The sequence below is a fragment of the Bufo bufo genome, chromosome 4 (genome assembly GCF_905171765.1).
Source record: "Bufo bufo chromosome 4, aBufBuf1.1, whole genome shotgun sequence".
Lineage (NCBI taxonomy): Eukaryota > Metazoa > Chordata > Amphibia > Anura > Bufonidae > Bufo > Bufo bufo.
In genome coordinates, this window is record NC_053392.1 from 297334234 (window position 1) to 297354881 (window position 20648).

At 42.2% G+C, this 20648-nt stretch overlaps 1 protein-coding gene across 9 annotated transcripts in view; it reads right to left on the bottom strand.

The window, feature by feature from the left end:
- SNAP91 (synaptosome associated protein 91) overlaps positions 1–20648 on the bottom strand; it is a 203847-nt gene that overhangs the window by 73986 nt on the left and 109213 nt on the right. For 7 of the 9 annotated variants that reach the window (XM_040428709.1, XM_040428706.1, XM_040428712.1 and 4 more), the window contains exons 3-9: positions 20453–20595; positions 17837–17912; positions 13650–13752; positions 12676–12769; positions 3476–3587; positions 1764–1870; positions 1527–1568 (exon numbers count right to left, since the gene is read on the bottom strand). In XM_040428709.1, coding sequence (XP_040284643.1) covers positions 1527–1568; positions 1764–1870; positions 3476–3587; positions 12676–12769; positions 13650–13752; positions 17837–17912; positions 20453–20595 — 677 coding nt within the window. The remainder of the gene's footprint in view (positions 1–1526; positions 1569–1763; positions 1871–3475; positions 3588–12675; positions 12770–13649; positions 13753–17836; positions 17913–20452; positions 20596–20648) is intronic. The other 2 variants (XM_040428707.1, XM_040428705.1) reach the window with 1 other exon arrangement.

A 20648-nucleotide genomic window follows, 5' to 3' on the forward strand; every position in this document is an offset into this window, starting at 1 on the left:
AGACTGGAAGAATAAGCCTGGTCAGGAGTGGAGTAGAAATAAGACTGGTTTGTGCGCCTAATTCAGGAAAAAAAGGCGCATCTATATAAATACGGTAGGTCGGCAAAAGTTTGAAAGCTTCTGAATTAGGGTCCATTCACACGTCCGCAATTTTGCTGAACGGGTGCGGACCCATTCATTTTCAAAAAAATAGAACAAGTTCTATTCTTGTCCTATCCGCAGACACGGACAAGAAAAGGCATTTCCATTATAGTGCCAGCCATGTGCGGTCCGCAAAATGCGGAACGCACATGGCCGGTGTCCTTTTTTTGCGGACGGGTGAATGGACCCCAAGTCTTAAAACTCAATAGGCGCAACAAGTGGAAATGCCACCAAAATAGGTGCAAAATCAGTTGTAAAAAGAAGACTTGTATAAAAGACAGTTATAAACAGGCTCTTTACTTAGGAAAACAGGCGAGGACACTATAGTAAATGTGCCCCAGTGAGTCCAAGACAGCCAAGCCATGGTCAGGCCGGGATATGCAGCCGTCACAGGAACCATTTTTCCTGGACTGCACACACACATTGGACACAGACTATATTATAACTCTGTGTTGTGCCATTCCTGTTATTCCTCCTAGAAATGAACAATTGGGTGTTTCCAGCTAGGGGCAGGCCCCTACATAGCTGAAAGAGGAATAACAGAGGAATAGCACAGTGCAAAGTTTGGAAAAAAGATGCTCCAGATTTGTTATTTTACAAAAATACAGTATTTACTAAAAATAGACATTCTCAGGAAAGGTGACGGATCCTTATTAATCTTTTTATCCTAAAACTAATGCTGGGTAATTAATGAATAAATCAAAAACCATCTGCAGCAAGTCTATGGAGCTGCTGTCTACACTGTCTGAGTAATGCATCCACAGGCGGCCTCATTGGAAAACAGCAACTGCACCCATAAGGGTATGTTCACACATCCATGCGCAAACCCTTATCCCAAATATAGAACAGACTTTTCAGTCATCGAAATTTCTACAACAGCACGTGGGAATATACTATAAAGCATAGGCAACACGATCCCAGCTCAGAAACCGGGACTGCACAGAAACCTCCTAAAAGGCTGTGGACACATTTGGTGGCAATTTTTCATCATTGCATTTTACTCATTTTGGGCTAAAAATCTTTTTTTCATTTGGTCTTTAAATTGTCAATAGTTTTTCCTCTACAGCTTTTACTTTCACTACATCTACAGACTACACACTGAATCCATCAGGGAGCTGCTCTGATGGACTCAAACAGTCAGACCAGCTCTCTGACTCAGTGAGAAGGGGGAAGCAATAGTCTGCAGATGTACTCAAAGTGAACTCTCTAGAGGAAAAAAAAGAAACTGTTGAAAATTTTTAATAAAGACCAATTGAAACAATGATTTTTAGCTCAAAATGAGTTAAATGCAATAATAAAAATTGCTCCCAAAGGCGTCAATAGCCTGTAATGATACACAAGCATGGCTTCATTGTAAACATCACATAGCATTTTATACTCCTCACCTGAGTAAGATCAGGCATGTCACCTTTATCAATGCCAACCTGCTGTAACACAAAGGAAACATATCAGTGCCACATACTGAGAAACTTATGAGGTTTACAAAGCAACATAAGAAGAACACAATTTGGGAAATGCAGAACTCTGCAGCGATGTCCAGGCGCTTTATCAGCAAGCAGCATGTGTAGTACATTTCTACATCAGACTACTGGGGATTAGAGGAATTCTTTTATACAGCTTACCTCTGCAATTTTCATAAACTCTGAAACTCTTGTCATTCTGGTCAGGAACCGCTTGTAAATCTCTAGAGCATCCTTGCATTGGCCTTTCTTCATTTCAAAGAATTTCTCTGATACGTGAGAAAAAAAAAAAAAACACACAAGGGAAATTATATGTAATATAGTTTTCTTAGAGTAGAACTATAAGGCTCCATTCATACATCCACAATTCAGTTCCACATTTTGCCCCTATCATTTCTATGGGGCCACACAATGTGCTGTCCGGATCCGGAAATGCAGATCCGCACTTCCGGGTCCGCAATTCCGTTCCCGAAAAAAATAGAACATGTCCTATTCTTGTCCGCAATTGCGGACAAGATTAGGCATTTTCTATTATAGTGCCGGCGATGTGCGGTCCGCAAAATGCGGAACACACATTGCCGGTGGCTTAGGGTCCGGATGTGTGAATGGACCCTAAGCCACACACTTTTGCTTTGAGATGTCCCTATGCTGGAGATTTTGGATAGCCAAAAAGGGCAATTTAGACAATTTACTGCTGACCACAGGCGCCATTCCAGGACACGAAGTAGCTAGAGAGATGCAGAACAATGTTGCTATGTTATATTTTTCTGTCATTGTCGAGTGAAGGAACAGAGAAGTGAACAGCAGATCTGCTTCTCATCATTTGTTCAAGCTCTTGTTTTATCATTTAGAAACAACCTCCACAGGTTAAAGTCTTCCAGAAAATGGCCACCTGAAATCCATAACGTATGGCCAGCTTTATACAGCAAGGTTCAGATAAGTGAAGGACTTTTGGATGATATTTTGAGTAAGGCATACGAAAAGAAAAGGCCATAAAAGGTATACTATTCATAGAGAACACAACCATACAAAACCAACAGGGAACATCAGGGACAACTGGGAATGGGGGGATTTGACACTTTTCACACTGGCTCTGATCGGTCAAGTGTCCACTACAGGCCAAATACCTGCTAAACCAGAGATGCTCAACCTGCAGCCCTCCAGCTGTTGCAAAACTACAACTCCCAGCATGCTGTAATAGTTGTAGACTGTCCAGGCATGTTGGGAGTGGTAAAAGAAATGGAAACCTAAACGGACCCTCAAATAGGTCAAACCTGTCATGGATCCTGTAAAAATGGAACCCATGCTGCCGGTGTGAAGGCCTTACTACTGTGCATTAGAGAATTACTACTTTTAAATTTATAACTCTACGGCTACTTTCACACTGGCGTTTTGGCTTTCCGTTTGTGAGATCCGTTCAGGGCTCTCACAAGCGGTCCAAAACAGATCAGTTTTTCCCTAATGCATTCTGAATAGAAAAGGATCCGCTCAGAATACATCAGTTTACCTCCGATCAGTCTCCACTCTGGAGGCGGACACCAAAACACTGTCTGCAGCGTTTTGCTGTCCGCTTGACGAAACTGAGCCAAACGGATACGTCCTGGCTTACAATATAAGTCAATGGGGACGGATCCGTTTTCTATGACACAATCTGGCACAATAGAAAATGGATCTGTCTCCCATTGACTTTCAATGGAGTTCATGACTGATCCGTCATGGCTATAGAAGACATAATACAACAGGATCTGTTCATGACGGATGCATGCGGTTGTATCATTGCAACGGATCCGTTTTTGCAGATCCATGACTGATGCACCCAAAACGCGAGTGTGAAAGTAGCCTAAGCTAGCAGTGCAAATATGACACATACTCACCCAATAAATTAATTATTCCATCATTGTAGCATGCAAACAACTTGATAAGATCTTTAAAAAGAAGCATAAAAGCAGCATTTATAACCCCATTGGTCAATTCATTAGGGTGAACCTGTGGACAAAAAAAAACAATCATGAGATTAAAAAAGCAGCCTGCAGAGGTAGTGATAATCTAGTAAAACAAATGTCATGTTCAAAAAGACCATGTGCAGTTAACCCCTTAAGGACTCAGCCCTATTTCATCTTAAGGACTTGGCCATTTTTTGCAAATCTGACCAGTGTCACTTTAAGTGCTGATAACTTTAAAACGCTTTGACTTATCCAGGCCGTTCTGAGATAGTTTTTTCGTCACATATTGTACTTCATGACACTGGTAAAATGAAGTCAAAAAATTTTTTTTTTTTGCTCAAAATAATACCTAATTTACCCAAAAATTTGAAAAATTTGCAAATTTCAAAGTTTCAGTTTCTCTACTTCTGTAATACATAGTAATACCCCCAAAAATTGTGATGACTTTACATTCCCCATATGTCTACTTCATGTTTGAATTGTTTTGGGAATGATATTTTATTTTTTGGGGATGTTATAAGGCTTAGAAGTTTAGAAGCAAATCTTGAAATTTTTCAGAAATTTACAAAAACTCAATTTTTAGGGACCAGTTCAGGTCTGAAGTCACTTTGCGAGGCTTACATAATAGAAACCACCCAAAAATGACCCCATCTAAGAAACTACACCCCTCAAGGTATTCAAAACTGATTTTACAAACTTCGTTAACCCTTTAGGTGTTGCACAAGAGTTATTGGCAAATGGGGATGAAATTTGAGAATTTCATTTTTTTTGCCTAATTTTCCATTTTAACCCATTTTTTCCACTAACAAAGCAAGGGTTAACAGCCAAACAAGACTGTATCTTTATTGCCCTGACTCTGCCGTTTACAGAAACACCCCATATGTGGCCGTAAACTACTGTACGGCCACACAGCGGGGCGTACAGTGAAAGGTGCGCCGTTTGGTTTTTGGAAGACAGATTTTGCTGGACTGGTTTTTTGACACCATGTCCCATTTGAAGCCCCCCTGATGCAACAATAGAGTAGAAACTCCATAAAAGTGACCCCATCTAAGAAACTACACCCCTCAAGGTATTCAAAACTGATTTTACAAACTTTGTTAACCCTTTAGGTGTTGCACAAGATTTAATGGAAAATAGAGATACAATTTCAAAATTTTACTTTTTTGGCAGATTTTCTATTTTAATATTTTTTTTCCAGTTACAAAGCAAGGGTTAACAGCCAAACAAAACTCATTATTTATGGCCCTGATTCTGTAGTTTACAGAAACACCCCATATGTGGTCGTAAACCGCTGTACGGGCACACGGCAGGGCGCAGAAGGAAAGGAATGCCATACGGTTTTTGGAAGGCAGGTTTTGCTGGACTGTTTTTGTCCCATTTGAAGCCCCCCTGATGCACCCCTAGAGTAGAAACTCCAGAAAAGTGACCCCATTTTAGAAACTACGGGATAGGGTGGCAGTATTGTTGGTACTAGTTTAGGGTACATATGATTTTTGGTCGCTCTATATTACACTTTTTGTGCGGCAAGGTAACAAGAATTAGCTTTTTTGGCACCGTTTTTTTTTTTTTGTTATTTACAACATTCATCTGACAGGTTAGATCATGTGGTAATTTAATAGAGCAGGTTGTCACGGACGCGGCGATACCTAATATGTATACAATTTTTTTAATTTATGTAAGTTTTACCCAATGATTTCATTTTTAAAACAAAAAAAGTTTTTGTGTCTCCATAGTCTAAGAGCCATAGTTTTTTCAGTTTTTGGGCGATTATCTTAAGTAGGGTCTCATTTTTTGCGGGATGAGATGATGGTTTGATTTGCACTATTTTGGGGTGCATATGACTTTTTGATCGCTTGATATTACACTTTTTGTGACGTAAGATGACAAAAAATTGCTTTTTTTACACCGTTTTTTTTTTTTTTTTTTTTACGGTGGTCACCTGAGGGGTTAGGTCATGTGATATTTTTATAGAGCCGGTCGATACTGACGCGGCGATACCTAATATGTATACTTTTTTTTAATTTATGTAAGTTCTACACAATGATTTCATTTTTGAAACCAAAAAAATAATGTTTTAGTGTTTCCATAGTCTAAGAGCCATAATTTTTTCAGTTTTTGGGCGATTATCTTAAGTAGGGTCTCATTTTTTGCGGGATGAGATGACGATTTGATTGTTACAATTTTGGCGTACATGCGACTTTTTTGATCACTTTTATTACCTTTTTTTGGGAAGTAAGGTGGGCAAAATTTCAATTTCATCATAGTTTTTTATTTTTTATTTTTATGGCGTTCACCGTTCGGGTAAAGTAACATGACCGTTTTATAGATCAGGTCGTTACGGACGCGGCGATACCAAACATGTGTAGGGATTTTAATTTTTTTCATTTTTAATCAGTGATAAATGTGTTTTTTGATTTTTACTTTTTTTTTCACTTTTTTTACTTTTTTTTTTACCCAGACCCACTTGGTTCTTGAAGATCCAGTAGGTCTGATGTCTGTATAATACAGTACTGTACTCTATATAGGGTACTGCACTGTATTTTACTTACACTGAACAGATCTCTGCCTTCAGCACAGATCTGTTCAGCACCATGGACAGCAGGACGCCTGAGCAGGCGTCCTGTTGCCATGGGAACCTTCCCCGTCTGCTCAGAACTTCGCAGACGGGGAAGGGTGAGCACGGGGCTGCAGGGGGCTGTCTGGGGGCTCTCTCCCACTCCATCGGGGGGCTGCAAAGGCACAGCAGCCCCCCGATCGGAGAGGGAGCTCCCTGAGCTGTTAACCTTTTCCATACAGCGGTCCGTACGGACCGCTGTATGGAAAGGGTTAAACGGCTGACATCGCATCACCGATGTCAGCCGTTTATACCAGGGTGCCAGCAATGTGCTGGCACCCTGGTATATCCACTGTACACCAACGATTATTCAATGGGAGGCGGGCGGGGGATCGCGATCCCGCCTGCCGCACCGCCCGCCTCCCGCACCGCCCGCAACCCCCCCCTGCACCTCCCACCGGGCTAAAATCATTCAGAGGTGCAGGGGGGGTGATAAATATATATTTTTGCCACACTAAAGTTTCTGATCGCCGCGGTCAGGGACCGCAGCGATCAGAAACTGCAGAAAGCGCAACAAACCGCAGGTCTGAATTGACCTGCGGTTTGTTGCGATCGCCGACATGGGGGGGGTCACATTTAGCCGAGGTGCCTGCTCAATGATTTGAGCAGGCACCGGGTTCCGATCACTGCCAGCCGCACGGCAGTGATCGGAACACCACATGACGTACCGGTACGTCATGGGTCCTTAAGGACTCGGGAAACATGCCGTACCGATACGTCATGCGTCCCTAAGGGGTTAAAGGGATTGTCCAGTTTCAGGAAAAAAATTAAAATAAAATCAACCCATGCCATCTGCCCGCTGCTCCAGTTCTCCCGGCTGGGCTCTTTCTACCCAGCTGCAGGAGTCAACAACACCTGACCACTGCAGCCAATCTCTGCCTCTTGGGTGCAGTTCTGAGGCCAGTGATTGGCTGCAGCAGTCACGTGTTGTAGACGTGACATCACTGCTGCGAGCTGATAAACAGACCCTGGCCAGGAGTGGTGGCATGTGATGTGTCAGGCAGGCAATATATTTTTTATTTCAGGCGGCTCGGATCGTATGCGGTTTCCAGTTTCCTCCTGAAACCACACAACCCCTTTAAATCCACCTACCCTCTGTGGTCATGTGCCAAACATGCTAGCATCACCACTGAAACCTGTGATTGTGGTCACGTGGATGACCCAGGAACAGACAGAAACCCCTGAAGCATTGGCCCTGGTATGGAGCGGTATTTAATTGGTGAGTAACAGTTGTGGTTTTTTTTTTCTTCTAATTTCTTAAACTCCAAGATCTAAATCCTATAAGTTACTGCCCCACTTAAAAGCCCCAAAAAAGGTTCCTGTGTATATGCACAAGCTATATGGCTGTCAGAATCAAAACTGAAAAAGCGAAAGGCTCATTCATATATTCAAAAAATAAAGTCCTCAACAGGCCAAACCCTTTACCACACCGAACAAATTGCGGCTAGCTTTACACCCAATTATACAATATAAACCTAACGTCATCTCCCCACGAGCGACAAACAAGAGTTACCAATACAAAGCAATAGATCTCCTCCCATGATCTACCTAAGCTAATGGAAAGACAATCGCAGGCGATATCCCACCCGTTCACAATTACAGAATTGAGAAAAGCCCTTAAGGACTCTCCCCTCCATAAAAGCCCAGGCCCAGATGGAATGTCTATGAAGTACTATGACTCTTTTCAAAATATCCTACTACCTAAACTCCTTCAAGTTTGTAATTCAATCTGGGAGGGGAAACCTTTACATCCACATATGCTAGCAGCCCAAATTACCATTATTCCCAAGGAGGGAAAAGATCCTTCCTTGTGTGCCAGTTGCTCAACACGGATCTGAAATTGTTGGCAAAAATGCTGGTCTCACATTTACAACCCCTCTTACCTCAACTGATTCACATGGAAACAGGTGGGCTTTGTGGGAGGGCGAGAAGGAAGAATGAACATAAGCCGCTTGATTAACATAATTCAACATGCACATTCCACATCTACTCCACTAGTCCTTCTTGGCACGGATGCAGAGAAGGCTTTTGATAGAGTGGACCGGGCATACATGGGCGAAGCCCTGAAAGGTTTTGGCATCCCAGAAAGCTTTATAGATGCGGTAATGGCCATGTATATAAATCCCAGTGCAAGTCTTAGTCAATAATACACTATCCCCAGCTTTTAAAATTAGCAATGGTACCAGGCAGGGCTGTCCTCTCTCCCCACTTCTCTTTATCCTATCCATAGAACCGCTGTTACAAGCTGTACGGCAAGACCAAAAGATACAAGGCATAACCATTAAAGGAACCACCCACTCACAAGCTGCATTTGCAGACGACCTCCTCCTCATTATCACCAATCCTATTGAGGCTTTTCCTGCAGTCTAACACTCTCCAACTTTAAGGTAAACTTATCCAAGTCACAGGTATTAAATGTAACGCTCGACTCACAAACACAGAATAATCTGGAGCTGAGTACACCTTTTACTTGGTCAACACGCAGTATTCCCCTCCTAGGTGTGAACATCACCTCTCGTCCTTTAGCTTTATACTCAGAAAATTACAAAAATATACCACGTATAGTTAACAAACTCATTGCATCTTGGGACTTACCTTTTACCTCCTGGTTAGTTCATAGGACTCTTAATAAAACAATAGTACTCCCAAAGGTATTGTATTATTTACAGGATTTGCCAATCTTCCTACCTAGAACCTTTTTCTACAATTAAGAAAAGTCCTGACGCGCTTTCTGTGGAGCAGTGCCAGGCCTAGACTGCATTACAGACAGGTAATTAAATCTCAGAAAGAAGGCGTCCTGGGCATACCAGATGTCCTTAGCTACTACAGGTCTATACAGGGTCTTAGAATGGCTACATAACCCACCGGGGAGGTTAGATGTAGTATTAGGACAAGACCTGACAAAAATTCCACTACGCTCCTTAGTCCTAGCCAAAAGGTATAGACCCGATATTCTAAAACAAATAGTAAATCCACTGACGCGCAAGACCCTCAAATTTTGGTATTAGTGTATGGCAGGAAAACTACTGACAGGCCCAATCTCCCCTGTATTGCAAGTTAGGGACGTTATGTGGGACTCTACGCCAGAATTTAGAACAACAATAAACGAGAGAACAAGGGCGAACTCGACTCCAGTTTGGGATCTTAGACTAGGATCTCACGGTGGTGATGAGGCCGTTCTTGATAACCTCCAAATGGTAGGTCTAACCCATTTCCAAAGATCCCATCTCTTGCAGTCATTCGCCGGGGTTCAGATACCCAGTAATATTACCCCCACGAACTTCGAACAAATGATTATGGGAATTAGAGAGCCTAGTAAAAAAAATTCCAAGATATACTCTTTGCTTCTGGAGACGACCAATTTGCATAAGCCTTCCTTTATTAGGAGCTGGGAAAGTGAATTAAACCTTACGTTCTCCTCAGAAGAGACCAGCATTTTAATATCACAAACAAATAAAATCTCTAGGTGCGTGCGCCTCCAAGAAAACTATTCCAAGTTGATTACTAGGTGGTATTACACCCCGGTGAGACTGCATAGGATGTTCCCTTCGTCCTCAGCATTGTGCTGGAGATGTTCTAGTGCAAAGTGCTCCTTTTTGCACATATGGTGGTCGTGCCCTTTAGTGAAACCCTTTTGGGTAGGTGTTTGTGATGTCTTGACCAAATTACAGGGTAGTGAGTTTTCACTTATACCACAAAAGTGCCTATTGGGAATACATTCCCCGCAGCGTAGTTCCCATCAAGTTATTCGCCTTCAACAACAGCTATTAGCAGTAGCAAGGATGCTGATTGCTTCTAATTGGAAATCGACCGTAGTACCGGCTAGCTCACAATGGCTGTCTCGGTGCGATCAAGTGTATCGCTTAGAGCAGATTGCGCACTGGGAGATTAATAACCCCCCCTTATTTGAAAAAGTATGGGGGAAGGGGGGGGGGGTATGGAAAAAATACAGAAATCTTCACTGATTGACTATCGTTTTCCTTGCGATCAGAGCTTCTTCCCTCACTCAAGGTGCATTACAGTCTCAAATCGTGCTGAGGTCTATCATTGCTTACATATGCAATTCTATGTCATCTCTCTTGTATTCTCCTGTTAATTTAAAAATTAACATTGTTACATGTTTAGGTGTATGTCAGTATATTATGTACCTATGTGCATGCGCCCTTCTCTGTACCTTGCTTTCCTATGGTACTGACATTTGTACAACCTTATAATAAAATATTTTAAAAACTACCGTATATGGCTGTCAGAAATGCACGCTGTGTCTGAACAGAAGCCAATTGCCTCGATCGGCTGCATGACAATTAATCACTCAGTAACAGACTCCCCGCTAACAGCAGAACCTGCCATGCATCAATTATCAATTCCTATTACATAAAAAAACCACCATTTCTCCTAACAGAAAATTATCCAACAAGCATCAGGAATCCTCTAACGCAGCGCTGGATAAATACATACTCAAGCCCTTATCTCCTGTGGGCCAGAGCGAGATGGCGCATCTCTGGCCCTTCGGGAGCAACAAACTCAAAGCTGGTGTAGACTTGAGCTATAACTTATGCCAGTTTCTGGGCCATGGAGACTTCACCCATAAGCTCTGCCCTTTTCTTGCCACTTTACAAAAGTGATGAGAAGCTTAGAAAGTCAAAATTTTGGCATTGCGTGTGCTATAATTTGCTTCTTTTAACGCCACAAAAGTGGGGCTGTCAGAGATTTTAAAGGGGCTGTCCAGGCTTCTTCTATTGATGAGCTATCCTCAGCTGTTGGAAGGGACAGCGCGTAGTGTGCGCGTGCCGTCTCCAGTCTCTCTTTCTGTCTGCTGCTGTCCCATAGACATACAGCAGCGAGCAGGAAGAGAGAAGGGAGACGGCACGTGCACACTGTCTCCTCATACAGGACCCCCGCCGATGTGATATTGAGGACCTATCCTGAGGCTAGGTCATCAATATTAAAAGCCCGGAGAACCTCAATATTGATATTCAGGATAGGTCATCAATATCCGATTGGTGGGGATACGACTCCTGGCAACCCTGCCAATCAGCTGTTTGAAGAGCACTGCGCACTCTTTCTTGGTCAGTGACGTCACATTCATCAGTGACATGGCCTAGGCATAGCTTTTATTCAAGTGGATGGGGCTGTGCTTGGTATTGCAGCTGAATGAATGGTGCTGATTGCTGGGAGTGCCGGCTGTCAGGGAATTAAAACGCAACTGATTTGTCATCATTAAAGGGGATATCTGCCTTTTTTTGCCTTATCCTTTGGATACGTCATCAGCATCTGATCAGCGGGGATCTGACAGCCGGGACCCCCGCAGATCAGCTGTTTGGCTACTGCCAGCACCGCTGCCTTCTCAAATAACTGAACATATAATGGACAGGTAACTTGACAAATACTTAGCCAGTGTTTCTTTTCTCCATTTGTATACATTACTGCTTGTTAGAATCTCTGCAGTGCGCGGTTTTACTTTCCGTGTAATGCCTGCCTCCTCCCCTAGCTCCCAGGGACAGACGTGTAACACATTACATAGCTTATTTGGAACCGTACAGTCCTTACGCCATTCATTGCTTTAGTGCTAACAAGCAATTCCACCAGAAGCTGAAGCCACCAAATTCCCTCAGTCCTCTGAATCATTTACTATGCAATCAGTAAAACCGTATACTTTATATTAACAATGTTTTTTGCTCTCTCATTGCTCTGCAGGGCTACAAGTATGAAACCTGCGTTAGTTTAGCCAGCATTCTTCATAGTCATAGGATTACCTATAATCTTCATTAAGACTATTTTAATTGTAATTTAAAGGCATATTAACCGGCATACAGTTAGGAATACAGATAATGAGCTTAAGGATACATGCACACAAACTTATTTAGTTTCCATGTCCATTCCGGTTTTTTTTTGCGGATAGGATGCGGACCCATTCATTTCAATGGGTCAGCAAAAAATGCGGACAGCACACCGTGTGCAGTCCGCATCAGTACGTCCGTTCCGTAGCCTCGCAAAAAAAAAAAATAGAACATGTCCTACTCTTGTCCGTTTTAGGCATTGTTAAAAAAAATAAAAAATAAATAAACACGGATGGCATGCCGATGTCATCCATTTTTTTTTGTGGACCGCAACTTTACCTCCATACTAAGGGTTTCTACTGTGACCAGGGATCAGCAGCCTCCGACACGCCAGCTGTTCAGAAACTACAACTCCCAGAATTCTTACTTCTATATAGTAGTTAGAAGAGCAGTCGAGCATGTTTGCATGCTGAGAATTGTAGTTTCACAGCAGCTGGCATCCTGAAGGTTGCTGACCCCTGGTCTAGAAAGATTGTTCAGCAAGTAGTAATATGCAAGTATCTTGGTGATAGCAGGCCTGCCGCACCTACTATGCAATAGGACAAATGTCCCTTTGCTCCAAACATCAGATCTAAGCATCTGTCACATTTCAGCTCTTAGCCAGAGGGCCCATTTATAGGTACCGGAATCCTGGGGAGTAACTATTACCGCAGCAGTCAGCCATATGGCAAACTTACATCAAACTCCAGTAGAGCATCAATTTGTCCCTGTAGTATTGGCATGCCCTTGAGTAACTTTTCTGGAACCATTGTTCGCATCACTCCTTCAGCACTAAAAACAAAGGGAATTAAATATTTTATCAATCAGATTAAATACATTACTTTACAGTTTCCACTTCTTGCAAATGTTCATCAAGTGAAGGCCTTGCTGGTGCAGACACCTATATATTCATTACTGGGCAGCAGATGGTGCTGTCAAAACAGCGAACTGCCGCCCAGAAATAAAGAATGTCTATGGGAATGAAAGATCGGTCGTCCCCATAAGGCAGTGGTGACTGCGGCACAAAAATGCAGCTCTCACCGAAACAAACATTGTGCATTCCCAATAGTTTCCTGTGCAAAGAAGAATTTACACCCATCAGTAATCCCCAGGGACAGACTGGGAACTTAAAGTGGCCCTGTAAAAAATCTAAGTGGCCAAAAGTTGAAGGAGAATTGACAAAAGGTGGAGCAACAGGAGCCACAAGTGGGCACGGACAACAAAAGGTAGCCGGGGCCAGCAATACTGCAGTACAGCACAAAATACTCACAGCAAAACTGATGTATGGTAGTACACCACAGCTTTGCTGGGAGGATAAAATACTGCGCTATCATCATTCTGAGAACAGCTGAATTCAGGAAGGCACCTGCATGCCAGGTTCTCAGGGCATTAGAGCATTATGTACCCGGCAGTGAGGAGGGCACGGGTGGCCCCCTGTGCATCGGGAGTGGAAAGGTTTTGAGATCCTCTGCCGGATCTGAAAATTGGAAAGCCAAAAATGCAGATGTGAAAGTAGCCTTAGAGATTTTGACAAAGAGGGTTTGCAAATGAAATTGAAAAATTATTAATTTTCCAGTCAGAGAATATATATATATATGTAAAGTTCTAGAACAAATTACACCATTTGCCACCCAACATGACTTTTTATTAGATGTAGGATGAATGGTCATACCCTTTTTTCACCCTGGCAAAGTCAAACGCCATTTGTCTGTAGGAGAATGCTTTTTCATTGAGATATCTACTGTAGCGCCTAATAAATGTTGACATATCATAACCTAAAGGAGAAAAAGCAAAAAATGGATATTACGTTAAATAATATATAGCACAGTCCTCATTGACATAGGCAAAGCTGTACATAAACCTTCATTACTAGGGGTTGTCTTCACTTTTTCCAGACAGTGGGACAGGCTTCTCTAAGGTTACAGCCACACAGTCAGGTTTCTTTATGCAGTTTTGGAAGCTAAACCAGAAGTGGATTCAAAAGAGAAGCTGCTCTCCTTTTTTGATCCACCCCGATTTTGGCTTCCAAAGCTGCATGCAGAAACCTGACCATTTGGCTGTAGAACTACGGCTTTATTCACAGAGACAGTGTTTGGTCAGTGATTTCCATCAGTGTTTGTGAGCCAAAACCAGTAGTGAAGCCTACACAGAGGTAAGGTATAATGGAAAGATCTGGACCTGTTCTGTGTTTGACACGCACCGGGTTTTGGCTCACAATCACTGAAGGAAATAACAGACCTGTGTGAATAAGGCCTAACACTGGGTGATCAGAAGGAAGCTTTAACTCAAAACTCAAATGATAGAGCATCCATGTAATGCATGGACAGGTGAAGTCCACCACAGTGGACGCACTCTTGTAGAATGGTTTTACATTGAGGCTCGTAGATTGGGTCCCTAGTGGAGCACCCCCTCCATAATGTTCATATGGCAAATGTTTAAAGTAAAGTTTATAGGTAATGGCATAGGTTTCACTATATCTTTAGTCTAAAGGTGACCACACAAGAGCAAAATTGGCCAAAGCCATCAATTTTGGCGAGACAGGCTGAGAATATTGCCTTATGAATTTCAACTTACCCAAAACTGGCAAGTGGTGCTGGCTTCCTTCTCTCTCCCGATTGAGAACATACAGGTGAAACTCGAAAAATTTGAATATCGTGCAAAAGTCCATTTATTTCAGTAATGCAACTTAAAATTAGAACATTGTGAAAAGGTTCAATATTCTAGGCTCAAAGTGTCACACTCTAGTCATCTAATAATCCATACCCCCTGAGCAAAGGGAACCTGAGATTGTGACTTTGGGGTTTCATAAGCTGTAAGCCATAGTCATCCAAATTATAACTAAAGGCTTGAAATATCTCGCTTTGCATGTAATGAGTCAATCTCATATATTAGTTTCACCTTTTAAGTTGCATTACTGAAATAAATGAACTTTGCGCGATATTCAAATTTTTCGGCCAAGCAGAGCATGCATGTCTATGGGGGAGAGGGCCGACAGCTATTGAAGGCGCAACTCTTTGTCTTAGAGGAATGACCATCGCCATAGAATTTAGCCAGTAAAATCTTTATTTTCTCAGGCCTGTATCTGGTGCTGAGTGCACCGAGTGCTATAGATTTTTGGACCAAAGTCCATCTACACAATGTATGAGATAATGTTTGTCATTGGTAGAAAATGATATAGGCATCATAGCATGCTGAAAAAACTATAGATCTGTCTGCCCTATGAGGAGGCATCTCCATTGCCTGCACTATGCAGTGTAACCCAGCCATGTAAATGATGACGTATGTATTTGGTCTATATTTCATGATGCATACAGAGATGAATGCCAGTAATATTGAGTCTTTTAATGAATCTTTTATCTGATACTTAATGCTCAGAGACATCAATTAGTCCCTATAAAAATTCACCACCAGTCTGGAATCTAACCACAGGTCCTCTGTGCGGGTTCTTTATTGTTTCCTTCGGTTTTCAGGTTTCCAGACAGACAGGGATCAAGAATGGCATCACCATAAAAGTAAGAGCAGCCCCATGAATAAATAATGCCTAACATCCAATGTAGTACTGCACTACTCCATACAGCCCCAATTAATTCATTTAACCAGGCCATGCACAAAGCAGAAGACCCATCACACAAGACCGGTCAGATCTGCAAACCACAAAAGGTACATTAAAAGGCTTCTTTTACCATAAAACTATATATTAATATACTCAGCTCCTTCTGCTCTATAACATGTTGCATGTTATAGACATTTTTTCAATTGGTCTTTATTAAATATTTTCAGTCCCTTTCTCTGTACAGCGTTGAGATTCTCTAGCAGGAAGCTGTCCGTTTACAATGTATTCTGATATGAATATGGCTTAAATAAGTGTTTATGACATGTCAGGAGTTTAGAGATCAGGATTATACATAGCCATCAGATGACGGCTCAAAGTGAAAGTAAAATACTTACAGCTAGGTTAAAACTTAAAGGGAGTCTGTCACCTACTCGAAGCGTTTTAGACCGCTCAGATCACGTTATAAAACTTTTGCCCGCCCTCCTCTCGTGGTTTGAAGATCTTGTGCAAGCGCCGTTCATGCGCACTGCTCTGCCCACTATGAATAGAAGCACTGATCTTAATGCGCGGGCCCAGGGTTGACCGCCACTCGCACAAGATCTCCATGCAAGAGGACTGCAAGGGGAGCAGTTATCTGGGCACATAGCTGAGGGGCCTGGGCTCCTGTGTCCGTAACTATTCTGTTCCTTTTTCAGATTTTTTTTTTATCCACCAGACAAGCCATTTAAAGGGAGTCTGTTCTTAAAGGGCTTCTGTCACCCCACTAAAGTCTTTTATATATTTTTTTGTGTACTTATAATCCCTATACTGCGATATATCAATAGATAATGTTATTAATAATTTTGATTCAGTAGATAATGCAAAAAAACGGACTTTTATCATATGCAAATTACCTGTCTACCAGCAAGTAGGGCGGCTACTTGCTGGTAGCAGCCGCATCCTCCTCTCATAAAGACGCCCCTTCCTCATGTTGATTGACAGGGCCAGCGAACGCGCTCGCAGGCGCACTGAGGAAGGAGCGGCCGAGCGAGCGTCCTCCCCTCAGTGCGCCTGCACCGACTGAAGACAGGTACGGCGCAGGCGCCAGATTTTGAATGCAGACAGGGCTAGCAGAGAACGAGCGCGTTCGCTGGCCCTGTCAATCAACATGAGGAGGGGGCGTCTTTATGAGAGGAGGATGCGGCTGCTACCAGCAAGTAGCCGCCCTACTTGCTGGTAGACAGGTAATTTGCATTATCTACTGAACCAAAATGATTAATAACATTATGTATTGATATATCGCAGTATAGGGATTATAAGTAGGCAAAAAAAAAACGACTTTAGTGGGGTGACAGAAGCCCTTTAAGACAAATTTCCTTTTACATACATCTGACTGACCTGCATTCCTCTGGGAGTGTAGTTCACGGACCCCCTGATGAAAACTTAAGCTACACTTTAGGGAAGCAATCATTGTTTACTTATGGGCATTTTATCCCCTAATGTTCAATTCTATTTTCTCATTCTCAAATTATGCAGCATACAGGTTCAAATCAGTTTACAGTCTTTTTCACATTTGTATGCCCGTTCTAAAAAAAAAGATTGAATATATCTGCAAAATCCAAACCACACACCCATTGAAGTCAATGGGTCCGAAAAAAATAAAAAAATGCAGACGGCACAACAATTGCATCCATATTTTGCAGAACTGTAGTTTGCAGACCACAAAAGGGACACCGTTGTGTGCATTACGCCCTATATTTAGCTGTGACTTCCTTTAAATAGTAGTAGTGAACACCACGAGGGAATAGAAACCTTGACAAAGATGTCACTTATAAAGCATGCCAAGAGTTCAGGGCTAAAACCATAAAAACACAATCCAAGAGCATTCTTCTCAACTTGGATGCTAAAAGTAGCTACACCAGATCATTGTTAAAAATACTCTTCGTCTAGAAGGGACGGAAAACATTATGGGCGAGATAGAACACTGTCTACCAGATCCCTTTTTCCCTAGGAACAACCTGCTGTGAAGAAACTATAACACGTTACTCAACCAAATAGTTATATTTCCTGTTAAATGTATGAACGATCAAAATAGTATAAACAAAAAAGCGGAGAAAAAAAAAATCTGTGTGAAAAGTACAAGCTGGTTAAAGTACAGGGTAAATATACAGTGAATCTGCGGGTCAATCGATGGCAAAATCCACATGCGATACATGCAAAATTGTTGCGGCGTCACAGCAGCTTCATGTCAAGATCTAAAGAAACTTTCCAAGCATGGGAATGTGCCCAAAATACTTCACACACACTAAAAAATAAAAAATTCTTACCATGTGATCCACTTTTGTCCAAAAAGTTGCTAAGATTAAACAGTGTGTTTCGAGATGCCAAATACTGGATGAATCTCTAAAAAATAAATAAATAAAATTAAAAACATGTTGAAAGTAGTCTGTCAGCAGTTTTGACCAAGCTAAACTGCTGACAGGGCTAGATAGGGGTTGAGGAGAGCAGGACAAACATACTTTTGGCAAAGTATTTATCATTATGAGCAGTCCGAATATGAACTTTTATTCTGCCAGATTCTGCTCAATGCAGATGTCACGTCAGGTAGGGGATAGTGCAGACCTGACCTACACCCATACCACTGTCCCTACCTACTTGGATGATCCTCCCTAAATATCTAATGGCTAACTGGCCAACTGGGCGATGGTCCCTGACCTAAGTGCACAGGACCTCCTTAGGGGAAACAAAAGGAGAAGTCAGGCTGAGTCAAAACGAGAGAAAACCATCATCAGTCAGAGGTGAAGTCACTAACATAAAGAAGATCATAAGTCCAGGAATCCACATGAAACACAAACTTAGGGCTCATGCACAGGACCGTGTTTTGTTGTCCGCATCCAATCTACATTTTTTGCAAGTCGGATGCGGACCCATTCACTTCATTAGGGTTTCAAAAGATGCAGACTGCACACTGTGTGCTGAACGCATCTGTATGTCCATTCTAGAGTTGATGCGATACCAAGTTTTTGATTCGGTTTCGATACCATAAAAAAAAATTATTGCGATACTCGATACCACGTGAAAAAAAAAAAAAAAAAGCCACGTGCATTCCACATTTTAAAAAATGGCGAATCGCCCAGTTTTTATTTTATTTTTTTCTGTTTAGGCGTTCACCGCATAGATTTTTTTTCATATTTTAAGGGCTGTTTCACACGAGCGGATGCCGTGCCTGACATCCGCTCGGTGAATGACAGCCAAGACCCGGTGCAGACTGCAGAAGCACGGAGCAGTAACATGACTGATAATACTCCGTGCCTCTCTGTGATCTCTTTACTACGAAATCACAGTGACAACTTTATCTTACTGTGATTTCGTAGTAAAGAGATCACAGAGAGGCACGGAGTATTATCAGTCATGTTACTGCTCCGTGCTTCTGCAGTCTGCACCGGGTCTTGGCTGTCATTCACCGAGCGGATGTCAGGCACGGCATCCGCTCGTGTCAAACAGCCCTAATAGTTTGGACTTTTCTGACGTGGCTATATGGGACAGCCCAGTATCGAACAAAATGGAAATCCCGGTATCATATAGATACCGGGACAAAAGTATTGATCGGGTATTGAAATTTCGATACCCGCAACAACCCTAGTCCATTCCAGAGCAGCACAAAAAAATAGAACATGTCCTGTTCTTGTCCGTTTTACGGACAAGGATAGGACATTTCTACAGAGGGTAGGACATTCTGTTCCACAGAATGTGCAAAAGCATACGGCCGGTATCAGTGTTTAGCAGATCTGCAATTTGCGGACTGCAAAAACACCAATGGTCGTGTGCATGAGCCCTAAGCGAGCAAGGCAAGAAGACCTTAAATAACCCGCTTTTAGGAAACACATGGCGCCAGTGCCAATACTGATTGACCTGGTGTCCCCACTCCCTGATAGGTCAAACAGCCCCATTGTCAGCAGGACTGTGGTAATGGCAAGGCTGGACTCATTGAGGAAGCGCTGCCAGCTAAGTACAGCAAGCAGCAGAGAACTTCCTAGTGAAGCTCTACCTTCAATGCCCTCACACAAGCAGAATCTAGCAGAATAAAACTTCATATTCACACTGTCAATGGTGAGCAAAGCTCCAGAAAAGTTATGTTTGTACTGCTCTCCCCTGCCCCTACCTAGTAATGTCAGCAGTTTAGCATGGTCAAACCTACTGACACTTTACTTGATTAGGTTTAAAAGAAATAATAAAAGAATGGTACAATGCAGATTTCTAAGAAAAGATGCTCCAGAATAGATGTTTATTGAAGAATATGATTACTAAAAACAGACATTACTATAATAAAAACATTACTATAATATTACTAACAAGCAAAGAGGTATTTGTATTAATGCTTGTATTGAGGCTCCTTCTGCAAAAATTTCACACAGAAGAGACAATTTTACATATGCATCCCACTGGAAAGAAGTAAAAGGGATACCCCCTAGGGTTGGTGAACAGATGCATCCTGCTTAGTTCACTAGGTTGGAGATCCTGCGGCTAGATGCAGGGAGAAAGAATTTTCACCCAGTTCTAGGTGCAAAACAATAGTTAACAGATGGTCACGGGATGTTTGCTTCACACAAAAGTTTCAAATTTGCATCTCCTCCATTGTGTTTTTCACATCTTGTGGCAATTGCCCCAGTTGCTACACAACATCACAACAGATCACTCTGATGCTGGGAACCAATCAATGGATGGCACAGAGGAAGCTCCTGAGGGCATGTCCACATGAAACTTCATTTGCAGCAAAAAATCTGTGACAAATTCCAAGTTAAAGATATGTGGATCTGTTGTGGACTTCACCCTGAGCAATGCAAAGGGTGAAACATGTGATGGAAATCCACAGCACAGAAGGAACACGTTCTGGGGTTAAAATCTGCACTGCAGGACAATTCATGCAGTCTTTCCAGCCTTACCTCATTACCATGGACCATTAGATGATGAGTTGTGACTAAGGCTTTAAACACAACCACCCAGCTGCTATTTGTGGCTCGCTCAAACAATGTGTCCGCCATCTGAGGGATATTCACATTTGTCTCATTAGTAGCTTGGATCAAATCTAAAAAAAAAGCAAGACAAAAAAGGAACTTTAATATAAGCCAAAAGAAACAA